General features: G+C 39.5%; 1 protein-coding gene across 1 annotated transcript; it reads right to left on the bottom strand.

The window, feature by feature from the left end:
- Nucleotides 1-2613: 2613 nt before the first annotated feature.
- On the bottom strand, nt 2614-10212 carry btbd3b (BTB (POZ) domain containing 3b). The gene is made up of 4 exons (XM_062430561.1): nt 9902-10212; nt 8760-8850; nt 6634-6752; nt 2614-3646 (listed from the first exon to the last, which is right to left on the bottom strand). The coding sequence occupies exons 1-4, from the start codon at nt 10210-10212 to the stop codon at nt 2614-2616; spliced, it is 1554 nt and encodes a 517-aa protein (XP_062286545.1).
- Nucleotides 10213-13554: the final 3342 nt, after the last annotated feature.

Genomic DNA, 13554 nt, shown 5'->3' with positions numbered 1-13554 from the left:
TACTGATCCAACAGTCATTTTTTGGGACTGTGCTTTTTACAGAGCAGCACTGGCCCACCACAGCTCTGGCAGTGAACTGGTTGCCTCTGGCAGCATGACTTTTTGAGCTTACCATGACCAACAACTAAAAAAAATCCTTAAAAATGTAATTTTATATCATTTATATTTGTAAAAATTAAAACCTGAGCATGTCTGTGAGTCTGTGAAAAGCAGGCCTGCTTCTGACTCCTGGCACATTCTAGTCCCCTGTCACCTCCAGTACAGGTAATGATCTTGCTTACGACATTAGCACCACAATCATGAAAAATCACACTGAAGCACTGAGTCCCCTGACATATTGAGTTCAATTCATCAAGGGCTTCATGCTCATTGGCGATGTCAGACTTGGTCTCAGTGTTATTGAGTGCATTGGTAATCAAGGACCTGCCATGAGCACCCAGGAGTGATTATCTTTTTGAACATACAGTTGACAAGGAGATATAATGCACCTAGGGATTCAGTAAATGACTCATCTTGTTTTTGCGAATCGGGTACTGAAAAAAAGTGAAACTCAAAAATCGGTACCTGTGATTTGAATTTTTAACTTCACATAAAACACAAGTGCAACACTTCTGAAAAGTGTTTCTAAGACAAAGATACGAACAAGATAAGAAGTCCCCTCTTGAGACTCGCTGTCTTTTCCTTTGTATCAGCAGACAGACACATCAACATCGACCGTGGGTCAAACAGCCAGGGTGGTATGCTGGGAATTCAACACTTTAGGGTTCTCAAAGGTTTGAGATTGTAATATCATTCTCTCTCTATCTCTTGACACTTGAATACATGTGATGGCTATTTCAAGGAGGTATTCTGACTGCAGCCTGTAAAAATTTTAGACTGTTGAGGTTGTTGGCCATGCTATCTATCTCTTCATGCCTTTGCAGAAGTGATTGCACATCAAAAAGCCATACTTAAGAGCTGTTGCCCATTAAAATTCACAGTAAGGTGGGGTGTTATAATGTTGTGTTGTTCAGTGTGATGCAGAATAGAGTTAGAGCTTGATAGACAAAAGCAGTGTGGGAAATTGGCGTAAAGAAAGGGATCATCCATCAACAGAGAGCTCTCCTTGGCATTGTAAATGACTGCTGTGCCGAAGGGCATCATCTGTCCCCATCTCCTAATTTCAGACAAAGTATGAAGCATTATTGATAGCATCTCTTTTTACAGATGGGATGCACAACCAATATGTACCACTTGTGTTGTTTTATTTGCATCATCAACAATCATACACATTCGTCGGTCTCCCAGCGCTGTAGCACGTAAACACAGGACATGAACACCGGTTTGCCCATCCATTGTCCTCACCAGAAGAGCCTGTGGTTTATCCAACACCAGAAAAACATATTCAGTAGTACAGGAAATCAAAAAAAATCTGCCTCATTTAAAAAGAACAAGTAAAACAAAATGACAAGTTTAATTACAAACCAACATCAGTACAAGTCTGAAGCATATGGACAATATGCTTCTCCAAATACTGACACTGTATGATCACATTTGGAGGGAGTGCTCAGCAGTTCAGAGTGCACAGATTTTCAACAAAGAGAAGTCCATAAGATAAACAGCTTCCAACACAGAATCAATCATTGATCTTTTTGCTGTAAACAAAACCAAGGTGCCAGAACAATTAGTACTACACATTAGATGGAATGGAACCTGTCTGCCCATGCTGTAAGTACTGTAAGTACTGCAGTGCAAACAGTTTTAGATAGAAAACCAAAGAAATCTTTCACTCTACTATGTAGTTGTGAATGGTGATCACTTTAAGTCCTAATTTCCACTGTAAACATAATGACACTGATCTAACTGAATTATCACTGTAGTGACTGAGATGAATGTAGGTGCAGAGCAACATGCTACAGAGAGATCGGGGTTATGTGTCTCATTATATCTAGTGTTGCCTAATCTAAGACCCCTCAAGCCCTCTCTAAGTGCCCTTTACTAGATTCAAAGTATCAAAAAGCTGCAGATACAATTTGCAACCACTCAAACACAAATGCCTAATGGGTTTCACACACTACAATAGGACAAACAGTGTTTTTGACCGTAATTTTATGTTGGTATCGAGTATCATACAGCCTTTTTCACTTCCACCATAATGCAGATGGTCCAGACTGAGTAATGACATAAAATACTCATCATCGAGAATGTGAAGTATTGCTGCTATATATGTATGTGCATTCTATGCAAGCATAGAAATAATAAACATACTGTAGCATATTCATCATATAAGATATCTCTGTGTTCATCATTGCCCAGATGTGTGGCATCATATACATTTCAGAATTTACATATATTCATATATACAGGCACGTCTAGTGCAAGATATTTTCATATTTTAGGACTTTTGTTCATCTACATGTTTGTACAATCCAACAATATTTCTGGTCCTACTCAAGTGGACAATTTACTAAAATCAAAACCACATAAAACCTTCTTTTGAGGTCTGATATCAGAATTTTTTTTAATAATAGTGACAAAAATAAACAAACAGAAGGTGACATTTTGCACAAAGTGATAATTTTTTTATTTACCATGGGTGAACTGAAAATCAGTCAGATCTGTGCACAGGAGTTGTCAAGCATAGAAGATTAGCTCAGGAATCTGGCCCCCCTGCACCCCTGTGCCATTAGTGCTGTCTGAGGAGCACTGGAATTGAAATGTCACTTTCCCACATTGCACCTCTGTCATCCCTTCCTGTCCAAAGTAGCTCAGCTCATTCCCATCCAGCACCACACTGGCAGTGTAGAAGGTATCAGGCTCGATCTGGACAGGATACTCAAACCACACTGGGAAAGTGTTGCTGGAACCGTCTGAGAAGTATTTGCTGAGGTTTTGTCCCAGCAGAACTCCTTGACGTTTGAGCTCAATCTTGGCACTGTACTCTGCTGAGCCACAACTAGATCCATACAGTCCAAACCCAGCAATGAAAACTCTTTTATCCACTGCAAACTGTATACTGTCACAGCGGCCTCGATAACGCCACTGATTGCTTCGGTAGGCACAGGACTGGAATCTGTGACAGCGTTGGGGTGTCAGGCCCTTTCTGGGCTGGCTCACAAACTGCAGCTCAGGCTTCTTGGCTGCTGTGTACCACAGGAAGATGTCATTGGTCTCATTAAGTGTCAACACGCCCGACTGGGCTGCTCCATTAGCAAAATCATCCAGAGCCATTGTAGGGATTCGTATCAGGTACATGGCCTTGCCCAAAACCTTGCGCTTGTTATCAGTCGATGAGGTGAGCTCCCGTCTCTGGCACTCAGCATCAGCCCAGCTGAGCGCTGCCTCAAATACCACTATCTCTTTAGCACTGAGTGTCTCCCTCTGTAGGATACTCTCAAGGGTCTGGGCGTCGATGTCGCAGAAGCCCTCTGAACGTAATGCCAGCTCAGCCTGGGCATCAATCACCTCCCAGCAGCGCTGTGTCAGATCTGGCTCCTCGAACAGGCAGCTCTGGGAGAGTAACACGCAGGCGTTCTTGGCACTCAGGCTGGTCTCCAGGAAGTTGACGCAGGCACGTGCCAGGTGAGGGACTATGTACTTCTTGGCAGCATAAAGAGTGGCCAGCACTGTATCAGCACTAAGGTCAATCTCATCGCAGTAAATATACCTGTTGACACAAAAATGTGATTCTCAGCTGTATTGACATAAAAAAAATGGCAAAGCCACACATTCATAACTGATGAGTTTATTTCAACAAATAAAGTCCAAATTGGACTTTACTTGGACAGAAACTCCATGAATGTTAAACAGAGCTATGATGTGAGGTTATTATCTATGATGTAAGGGTATTATCTATCTATCTTAAATAAAAATAACTAGAAGAATGCACTCAGTAGAGTGTGCAGGTCTCTGCCAGGTGTGTACAGTCAAGATGGTGGTGAAGATATCAGAAACGGATTTATTCATGTCATATTGTGCCTGTCTTTAGTGGATCATAACATATTGGGTGGAATTCATCTCCAATTGGTCTGGATTTAGATGAGACCAAATTGTTCTGTCAATGTCAGCTTTTGAGCCATGACAAAGGCTAACATATAGCCTGCAACAGACTAGGTAAGCCTTGTTTTTAGCCCAGCCAATTGCTTGAAATGCCTTTTGCTATGTCATAATGCATATTGTTAAGTGGCGAGGACCACTGAAAAGTGGTAAAGTGTGTGTAAGCTTTATGATAAGAAATGGTGTTTTAAAATAGGTTTTTCAAAAGTTTGAATCACTGCAACTATGAGAGATCCTTAAGCATACTGTACAGTCATAAATGTGCACAAAAATTAATAAGCAGATGGGTCCAGATGAAGGCAAGATTAGCTGCAGATAGATGCACACACGACCAAACACATGATCCCCTCCAGGCTTATGCCTGGGGATGATAACTAGAACTTTTTTGACAATTGTGGTTTATTACAGTATTAGGGTGTTAAAATCATTGGCATTACTGCATCTGTTCAAAAACAATTTTGAAAAATGATTAAATGGGATCCTAAACAGAGTGAAATCAATCAAACTGGCCAACATGATAGTTTTCAATGCGTAAAAATATGTGTCACCAGAAACTGAATTTAAATCATTTATATTTGAATTTAAATTGCCCGACTTAAGATAAGATACACTTTGATGTCCCCGTAGGGAAATTTGTTCTGGACTCCGTCCCGCAGTTCCACAGAAGATAAAATCATACATATTGCAATGTAAAAGAAAAAACACCAGCATCTTAACAGCACATGGCCATTCCATACACATATACAATTTGCACATACACTTCAATAATTGCATTACAAAACTGGATTTGAATTACATCATTTTAATCTGTTTTGCTTTACTTGAATAATTGCATTGAAAAACTTAAGATCATAATTTGAAATGATTAGTTTGGAAATGAATTCCAGTTAACTTGAAACTGAATGTAATATTATTACATTGAATTCAATAGCTCTGAACTGTATTTGATCTTCACTGAAAATTCAACTCTTTATATACTTCCACATTCAGTTCTCACAATTCAATCCTTTTCAATTACTGTAACATCAGGTGCTTTTCATTTAGCTAACATGTCTCCTCACCTTCCTCACTCGCCACTCTCTCTCACATCTCAGCTCCTCCCAGCGAGGATGCGAGGAAGAGACACAAGGCTGGAGGAATTGAATTCATCAAATGGGATGTCCTCGCTCACTTCAATGTCATTACCCCCAAATATGTAGAAGTCAGCTATCACCATGTAGCAGTGATTAAGTAACAGTTTAAACTGTTATTTAATAATATGTAGGCTAGCCTGCATATTGATAGGTGGAAGGAAAACACCTGATAACTGCTCCCATGTTGTATTACTTGATCATAAATCTGTAGCAGCGTCTGTCACAGAATGAGACACAATTAATTTAATTACTGAAGTAACAGAACTGACAAAAAGGGGCAATAAAACAGCTGTAGCCTGCAGATTATTTTTAAACAAAATATATTTCATTTAGTTTGTGAAAGTCTGACATCCTTTTCAGGCTCAGGAGGATTTTATAGGAGATACGCAGCTGTGCGGCATCATATTTTCCTGAAGCAGCTTAGACATACTTGAAAAGAAGAAAGGTTAAGCCTTTTGGTTTATGAAGAAATATAATAAAGTTATGAGGGTTTTTTTATGATTGATTCATAATTCAGCAACATTTATTTTATGAGTGAATATGAAAAGTTGCTGTTGGTGCTGTCATTCCTGTTCCATGGGTAATTTTCCTGATCTACTGTATTGAAAGAACAGCCCATCAGATCAGCTGACCAATCAATAAACAAAGAGCCTCCTCTCTCCTTGCTCCTGGAGGTGCATTTAAGGAATTGAAAGATGGTGGTGGAGAGAGATCGGTTTGTGAGTCATGGTCGGAGGACAGACGAGGGAGGATGCAAGGAAGCATTAATTGGCTAAATAGAAAGCACCCCATTGATCAATGGGACAGAAGGAAACGGTTAAAAATAGGTGCTAGTGCAGAGGGAATAGCTGCTGATTGGCCAAAAAGAAGTTCTGTTAGTCTTCAGTCGATTGCTCTTCCTCAGTGAACAGATGTGTGTCTCAGGGAACTGAAACTGAATTGCGAGAACTGAATGTGGAAATATGTAGAGAGTTCAATTTTCAGTGAGGATTCAATACATATTCAGAGCAACTGAATTCAGTTTCATATTAATACATTTAATTTTAAATTACGCAGGTCAGATTCAGTTTTTCAATACCAAATATTCATGTTGAGCAATTCAAATTCAAAGATTTCAAATGATTTTCCAGTGACATATTTCTGCCCCCTGTTTTCCGCCTACAAATTTATCTACCACCCACTGTAGTTCGCCTTGTAAGGATAGAGAAAACAAAACTCAGAAATGAAAGTGATAAAGGAACAGCAAGAAGGAGGCAGAGGGTAATATGAAGTGATCCAACATGAAAAGGAGAAAGAATGAAATCAAATCAACAGATATAGATTCTGTCTGTGAGACAGAGGACGAAACACTTCATTTGAGAAACTATGTACATAAAGATTGCATTAAGAAAAGAAAGTGTTGGAAGATGCCCAGTCACAGGAAGTGCTGTATGTTACAGTGTTTAAACAGAATAGAATCACTTACTTCAACATTGCCAGAAAGGCAGCTGGTTCCACATCTGGAATATGGATTGCATCCTTGTTTTCAGCCAGTTCACCATAAAACATGGCATGGAACACTGAGCTGCCCACAGCCAAAACATACTGTTGGAGGAAGAGAAAACAGTGACGGAGGCGAAAAGGAAATGAAAACATGCCCTAGTTAATCTGGAATTTCACTGGAAACTACAGTACATCAAGTGTACATGCGGAAAAAAGGGAAAGATTAGTTGTGATGTTAATTTTTCTGAATCCAGTTACAAATGTAGCTCTTTTTCCGTACATAAAAACACAAATCTCCTCATGGATATTGAACAATGCCTCAATTCTAATCACTGGAGATTGAACCTGTTGAGTTTGTCACATAATGAGCAGTGCTCAGCCAGATACTATTTCCCCTGAGGACAGGCAGGCAGATTTTCTAATGAACAAGATTGCCTCTGATTAAAAAAAAAAATCCTACCAACACAACTGAACTGAGTGCAACAAAAGGTCAATTTACTGAAATTAATAACTTATGATGAAATCAGATGCAACACAATGCAGCTAATAATTTCAGGAATAAGCACTGTATGTAAGAGTATGAGTCTTGTAATTATACTCAAGCAGATTCATGTTTTAGGATGTGTGTGTGTGTGTGTGTGTGTGTGTGTGTGTGTGTGTGTGTGTGTGTGTGTGTGTGTGTATGTGTGTGTGTATGTGTGTGTGTATGTGTGTGTGTGTGTGTGTGTGTGTGTGTGTGTGTGTGTGTGTGTGTGAATGTGCAGCACAAGTATATGTAGATGGGTAAGTGGGTGGTATAAATTTCCCAAAAAAGGCACACAGTCTTGCTCTGAAGTGATTAAATTACAGTGAGCCCTATCTAAAATAACCTTTACAAATAAGGGCTTTTCAAAAACAATGATGTTGTTAGACATTGAAATGCATGTTTCTTTTTAATAAAGAGAGGGCAGCTGACACGCAGTTGCTCTTTCATGTGGATTTAGAGACCAGTATATAAATACTGCATGTGAGAATATGATTAGTCCCACCTCTTGACCCCATTGTATTTTACAGATGTTTAATTGAAATATATAGCTTTGTAAATAAAATCATACTGCATGTCTGAATTTCTACCAAATGGACACAATCAAGATCGCTGCGCTGAATGTCATTATATCCCATTGGCATAATGTCTCAGCATAAAGTGTCCAGTCATCCTCCATGTCCTTCCATAACTGCTTTCAATAAATGCAAAAAGTGCACTGCAGCTACCAATCACACATAATACATTTGTGTCCCACATAAAGACCAGAAAAGATGACCCACGCACGGCTCATCTGACAGTCTAGATGTGTAACGGACAGCAGTGCCAAACTTCATGGCTCTGAAATCCCTTAACAGAATTAATGTGAAATGTATAATCATATTCAAATGGAGAATGATTATGTGCTTTGAGATTATGCTCATGGTCAAGGCAACTATAAACCCTGATCAATGATTTATGTGAACATCTTAAAAAAAACAATGAGGCCAAAGGGCAGATTAAAGAAAGAAGTCGGTGGATGTCAACCTGCAGCTTTCGACTAACATACACAGGATGAATATATACGCCCAATTATGATAATCATAATCACAGCTATTTGAGGTACATTTCATTGTACTGTCATTCCAAAATCCAAAAGATAATCAAGTCAATGAGTACAAAAGTGTTTCTAGGATGTGAGATGCAGAGTTGAATGCACTTAATTCCATGCCTATGTCTATCATTGTTTCATCAGTCTATCATTGTAACTGTATTTGATTAAAAGTTGAGTAATTGCAGAGCTCTTTCTGAAAAGCTGAGCTCAAGAAGAGACAAAGGCGATCCATTCTGTGCGAGATGACTGCTGGAGAGGATATCCCTTCCTCCTTCCTTCAGCCTCATTTACATAAATAATTGAGGACTGTCTCGAAAAGACACATGGTGCGGAAGTGAGAGTGGAGCACAAAGGATTTCAGTTAAATTACCGCTGGCAACGAGGAAGATTATTTTTATGCTGATATGATGTGAACAACAGTGGGTTGGCTGATTGCTTGTTTGTTAATTTCCTCCCTGCTGAGTCTTATTTTACTGGTTAGAAAAATTCTTACTCGGTGTCCTGGCAGCCGCTGGGTCCTTCCAGGCTGACCCACCACAAAATGAACATCTGCCATCAGCTCATTGTTGAACATTACAGAGTTTCTGAAAAGGGAGAGGGAAAAAAATACAGAAGAAAACACATTTTATAGACTGTATTACTTTATTTGTTCTAGGAGAGAAGAAGAGGTGAGATTAATTGATGATCAACACATATAACCTCACATATACTATAAGTATTTAATGAGAATATTTAAACTCATACTAACTAGTGGCCAGTGTCTTTAGCAGAAGTTCAAGCAAAGTTGTAAACTGCATGTATTTTTATCTGTCCTGCTACTTTTCTACAAACAAGACTATTATGATTGTATGAAGTGTCCCTATTGCTTCAGCCAGACTGAACACATTGCATTGATTTAAAAGTTACAAGTCACAGTATTTGAGAAAAACACAAACATTATTTCATGGCTTAGTCATTTTTGAACTTGAACCTATACAAAGAGTGAATGAGACAATCGACTGAATGGAAAATCCCCACTATGAAAGTATGGGACCAACAATAAAGCTGTGTTCATATATTATTGAGTAGTGGAACATGTCACAGGGGTGGATAAACAGCCCCATGATGTTCTGGAGAGACAACAAAGCCAGGTCGGAAAGCACACATTTTGCTCTGGACAGCTGGGGTCTTTTGCTGATAGGCCAAGGTAAATATTTGGATTTTAGTACAGAGCAACCTCTGCCTGTTGTGCGTATCAAACGCACCTGCTGCCTGTCCACCCTCTGTTATGTCAGAGCGGCAAAGTCTGCAGGAGTGGAGAGGGTGTAAACACAGATACCCCCAACAGATTCAGGGCAGGGCGGCAGGAACACCCACTCGTACTTATACACACACACACACACACACACCAGTATAATATAGTATATTTTTAGGATACATTTCATTTTTATTAATTAGACTAAGTTTCTGTTTCTTCTTTCCCAAAACTTGCATTATAAATTCAGTAGAACATGCCATTCTAATCTAACTTACTTAGACAATGTCATAATTAATTCAGTTGGACTTTCGTCCTCCCTGTTTGTAATGTTGATGAGAAATGTTGGGAGCAGCAGTAACGGGCCCTGGTTCAAAAAGAGGCTGGCTGGTTGTACCTACCTTTCTCTTATAGTGGAGTACAGTCCCTGCCAGTTACAGTTCTGAATGGTGTTGTTGTTGTTGAGGTTCTGCTGCTGATACTGTTGCACTGTGGTGGTGGATGCCGGCTTTTTGGTGGGAAAAATGTCAGCTGCCATTTTCTTCTTCTTCTTGCTCCTCAGAGTGATGATTTCATAACAGACTGGGGGCAGCTTGGAGCTGCCACTGGCATTCCCTTTCTTGGAGCTTTTACTTGACTTGCTTTTTACTGACTCAGGAAGCATTAAGAAGAAAGTCAGACATTTCATGTTCCTTCCCTTGGCATCGACCATGAGTGTGTTCAACTGCTGAGCAGTGGGAGTGCATACAGAGAAGACATTCACCAGGAGCAGGCAGGTGCGAGGGAGGACTCGGGAAGAGGACAGCAGAGACTTGAGCTGTACTCAGCAGCACAGTGGAGATCCTGTCTGAGCTTTTACCTTCGGGAACTACGAGGATAACTCTCTTGTTATGCCCGTATTCTTCACTCCTCTGAAAAGTCAGGCTCACAGCGGTGATCCAAAGGCACTTTTCTTCTGTTTGAAGTTTGATCTGCTGACAGAAAGGCTCCTGGGGTTCCCATCTCTGCTTGCCCAGAGTGATGAGATCAGCTCTTCAAATCACTTCTTTTTCTCCTCTGTTCCCTTTCCTCTCTCACTCACTGCTCTGCTGAGGGTTGGCCTGACAGCCCCAGATTTAGTACAGCTGCAGTGGTCCTCAGGCAGGCACCGGTGTTTACTCAATTCCTTTAATTTCCCACTCTTACTCCTTGTGTGCTTCTCTTCCCCCTCTCAATCTCTCTTCTTCTGTGGCTCTACCGTTTTCCTCTTCAGCACTTTCTTTCTTTTTTTACCTCCCTCTCCTCCATGGAGCACAGTCATCTGCAGGATGCTGTAGCCGTGGATGCTGTGTCGCTCTGCTCAGCCACTCGTTCTGCTGACTACAGAGGTTGAATGGGAGAGCGCAGAAGAGATAGAGGCCCCCCCCTCCGCGGCCCTCTCAGCACAGTACACAGCTCTCTTCACAGCACAGCCAATGGCAGCGCACAGCATTCATGATTGGCTCATGCAGCCCAGTGCAGCACATACTTGAATATGCAATAGTCAACGTCTCTATTAAAGAGACAGCCATCCCCCATAAGAATGATATATTTATCTATAGATTTGCTTCCTCTGTCTGCTTCACCTGGAGTCACAGCATGCAGTTTGCACCACAGCAAATATAGACTCCACATTATAAATCAAAAGGGCAATGCAAATGTACAGGGCTCTTTTTAAGGGCAGAATTTGCTTAATTCATGCATTCTCTGACAGTCATATTTCTTTTTTAATAAGCTTTTCATAAATGTATACAAATAGTTGAATTTGCAATTCATTGTTCCCTTTGCTGCTTTGATTGGACTTACTATGACTTCAACACGTTTGTACATACAAAACCTCTTTAGATTCGAGTCTGTATAAGACTTATAGACACAATAAAGAAATGAACAGGCAATGTTACCATAATTTGATTTTGCACTGTAATGTATTGCAGTGTGTTAATATTCCTCCATATTTAAATATGTCAGATTTTAATTAGTATCTTGTTTTTTTTGCCTTTTAAATACATGAAGTCACCATGTGTTAATATCACGGCTGTTTTCTCGGAACCTTTCTCTTAAAAAGCCAACTGCTTCCAGTCCCAAACCTAGAAAGTGTTCTTGTGTTTAAGCTTTCTTGTTAAGTCATCTCTTCAAACGAGTACATGGGGCTTTAAACGCAATGCACTCTTGGCACAATGTATAATGCATACAGCTCTTCTGCTCTTTGTATATAGTCAGGCTTTTTCACTGTGGGTTTTCTATTTAAAGCACTGGGATGAGTTAGCTATTTTGTGGTAGAGGTGGAAAATATTATGAAATGCTGACATATTTGATGTAATAATAATTTAGTATTTTACTTAATTTAATATTTCAGTAGCACTATTACCACCAATAGTAGTTAATTTTCTGCATCATATCATATTTCATATTTGTAAGAGGGGAAAATAAAACTGACGAAAAGAGCAGGATGATGTGAATAAATTGAATTGAGAATGTCTTCCTTGAACCACTGTTGCAATAATGATTTTTCCATAAACCCTAATTAACTGTCTTAGTATCTGCTTCTCAGAGGAGAATTAGCCCACAAAGCTCCCCTTATACACTGTGTGGTGCCGAACAGGGAAATTTGCTATGGTAACATCGAACCAACATTACAGGGCACCATGCTCTCAAATTGCAGGCCACTAGAGATGTTACCTTGGTAACCACATCCACAAGCAACAGTGGGACAGACATGTAGTATAGAGAGAGAAAAACAATGGCTATGGTAAAGGTAACACGCTTATATAATTCTGCATCGTTTTACTTCACAAAAAACCTTACATTAGATTACATTTGTGCTGTGATTTTTTATTTTTTCCCCCACTATTTTAGTCAATCACTAGATAGAAATTGTTATGTTTAAGAAGAAACCTCGATAACCATGACAGAATACACATGTTAAACCAACAGTTTTGTGATTTATCTGGCACCTCCGTCTAGTAGCCTATGTGATAAATATGATGTCAATTTGCATATATCACCCTAAATGGCTTCCTGCTTTCTTTAATTGCATTTTCTCTCCATTCATCAGCAAAAAATGTAATCTTGTTATTCACACATTCAGGTAGGAGTGAGAGGAGGAAGTAATAATGGTGTTATCACAGCATCAACATCACCTTTGTCTCACACTATGTCATCATGTAGTCACACATTTTCACAGATATGGAAAACATTAGTAGTAGCAAAGCAATCAGCGTTGTGCTACTAGTAATGTTTTCCTCATTTAATCATTCATAGTGAAATAATGTAAAAATGAATATAACGGAAACTAAAGTAAGTGTGCACAAAAACAGAGGAATACTGTTCTCATCATATAGCCAGTGCTGAGCATATCTCAACTATCAGTCTTTTATGATTTTCAGATAAAAGCAGTAAATGGTTTGAAGCAAGTACCCACTGTAAACATGTCCCAGTGCTTGGAAGAAGTCCAGTCTCAGTGTATTAACTTCAAAAGGTGAAGTTAAAAAGCAGCAGAAGTCCAGCTGTGCCTTTGTTGATAGCGTCTTGATGACAGTATTCAATGCAACACCCTTATCTTCAAAATGGTCCCACTAAGACACTTTCATCTTGAAAGAAGAACCCAATGCAGCCAGTGTGAAATCCAGACAAGGTGGACAAAGTAGAAAGAGTCAGGTGCTTTAAACATTTCGATGATGCATCAGTAAATGAAGTTGCTCTCCATCTCTGCTGTTGTTTCCACCAGCTTGTATTCAAGAAAGTTCCATGAAGTAAATTACTGTAACATTCATCAGTATTGTTAGATGACACATCTTATTAATACATAATGGGTAACTCATAAATAGTTGGATAATTGTGCTGTAATCAAAATAAAAAATGAGCATAAGTGACTGTGAGACAACAAGTTGTAATTCTGACAAAAATAAATGGAGTGCTTTGGCTGTATAAAAGTCCTATTAGCAATCAAATGAGGTGCTATCATGATGGGGTTTTGTTGGAAGGGTCTGAAAACATAATTGCGTCAAAAACCCGCTGGATACTGAGGTCATTAGTT

This window comes from Scomber scombrus, chromosome 12 (genome assembly GCF_963691925.1).
Source record: "Scomber scombrus chromosome 12, fScoSco1.1, whole genome shotgun sequence".
Lineage (NCBI taxonomy): Eukaryota > Metazoa > Chordata > Actinopteri > Scombriformes > Scombridae > Scomber > Scomber scombrus.
The sequence above is the reverse complement of the archived record's forward strand: the minus strand, read 5'-3'. Positions and strand labels throughout refer to the sequence as shown.

Excerpts from the sequence above, each read along its gene's own strand:
- btbd3b (XM_062430561.1), bottom strand. The coding sequence starts at position 10,212 with ATGGTCGATGCCAAGGGAAGGAACATGAAATGTCTGACTTTCTTCTTA. Across the intron at positions 6,753-8,759 it reads AGCGGCTGCCAGGACACCGA|TATGTTTTGGCTGTGGGCAG; the intron begins GTAAGAATTTTT and ends TTCCTCCAACAG. Across the intron at positions 3,647-6,633 it reads GCCTTTCTGGCAATGTTGAA|GTATATTTACTGCGATGAGA; the intron begins GTAAGTGATTCT and ends TTGTGTCAACAG.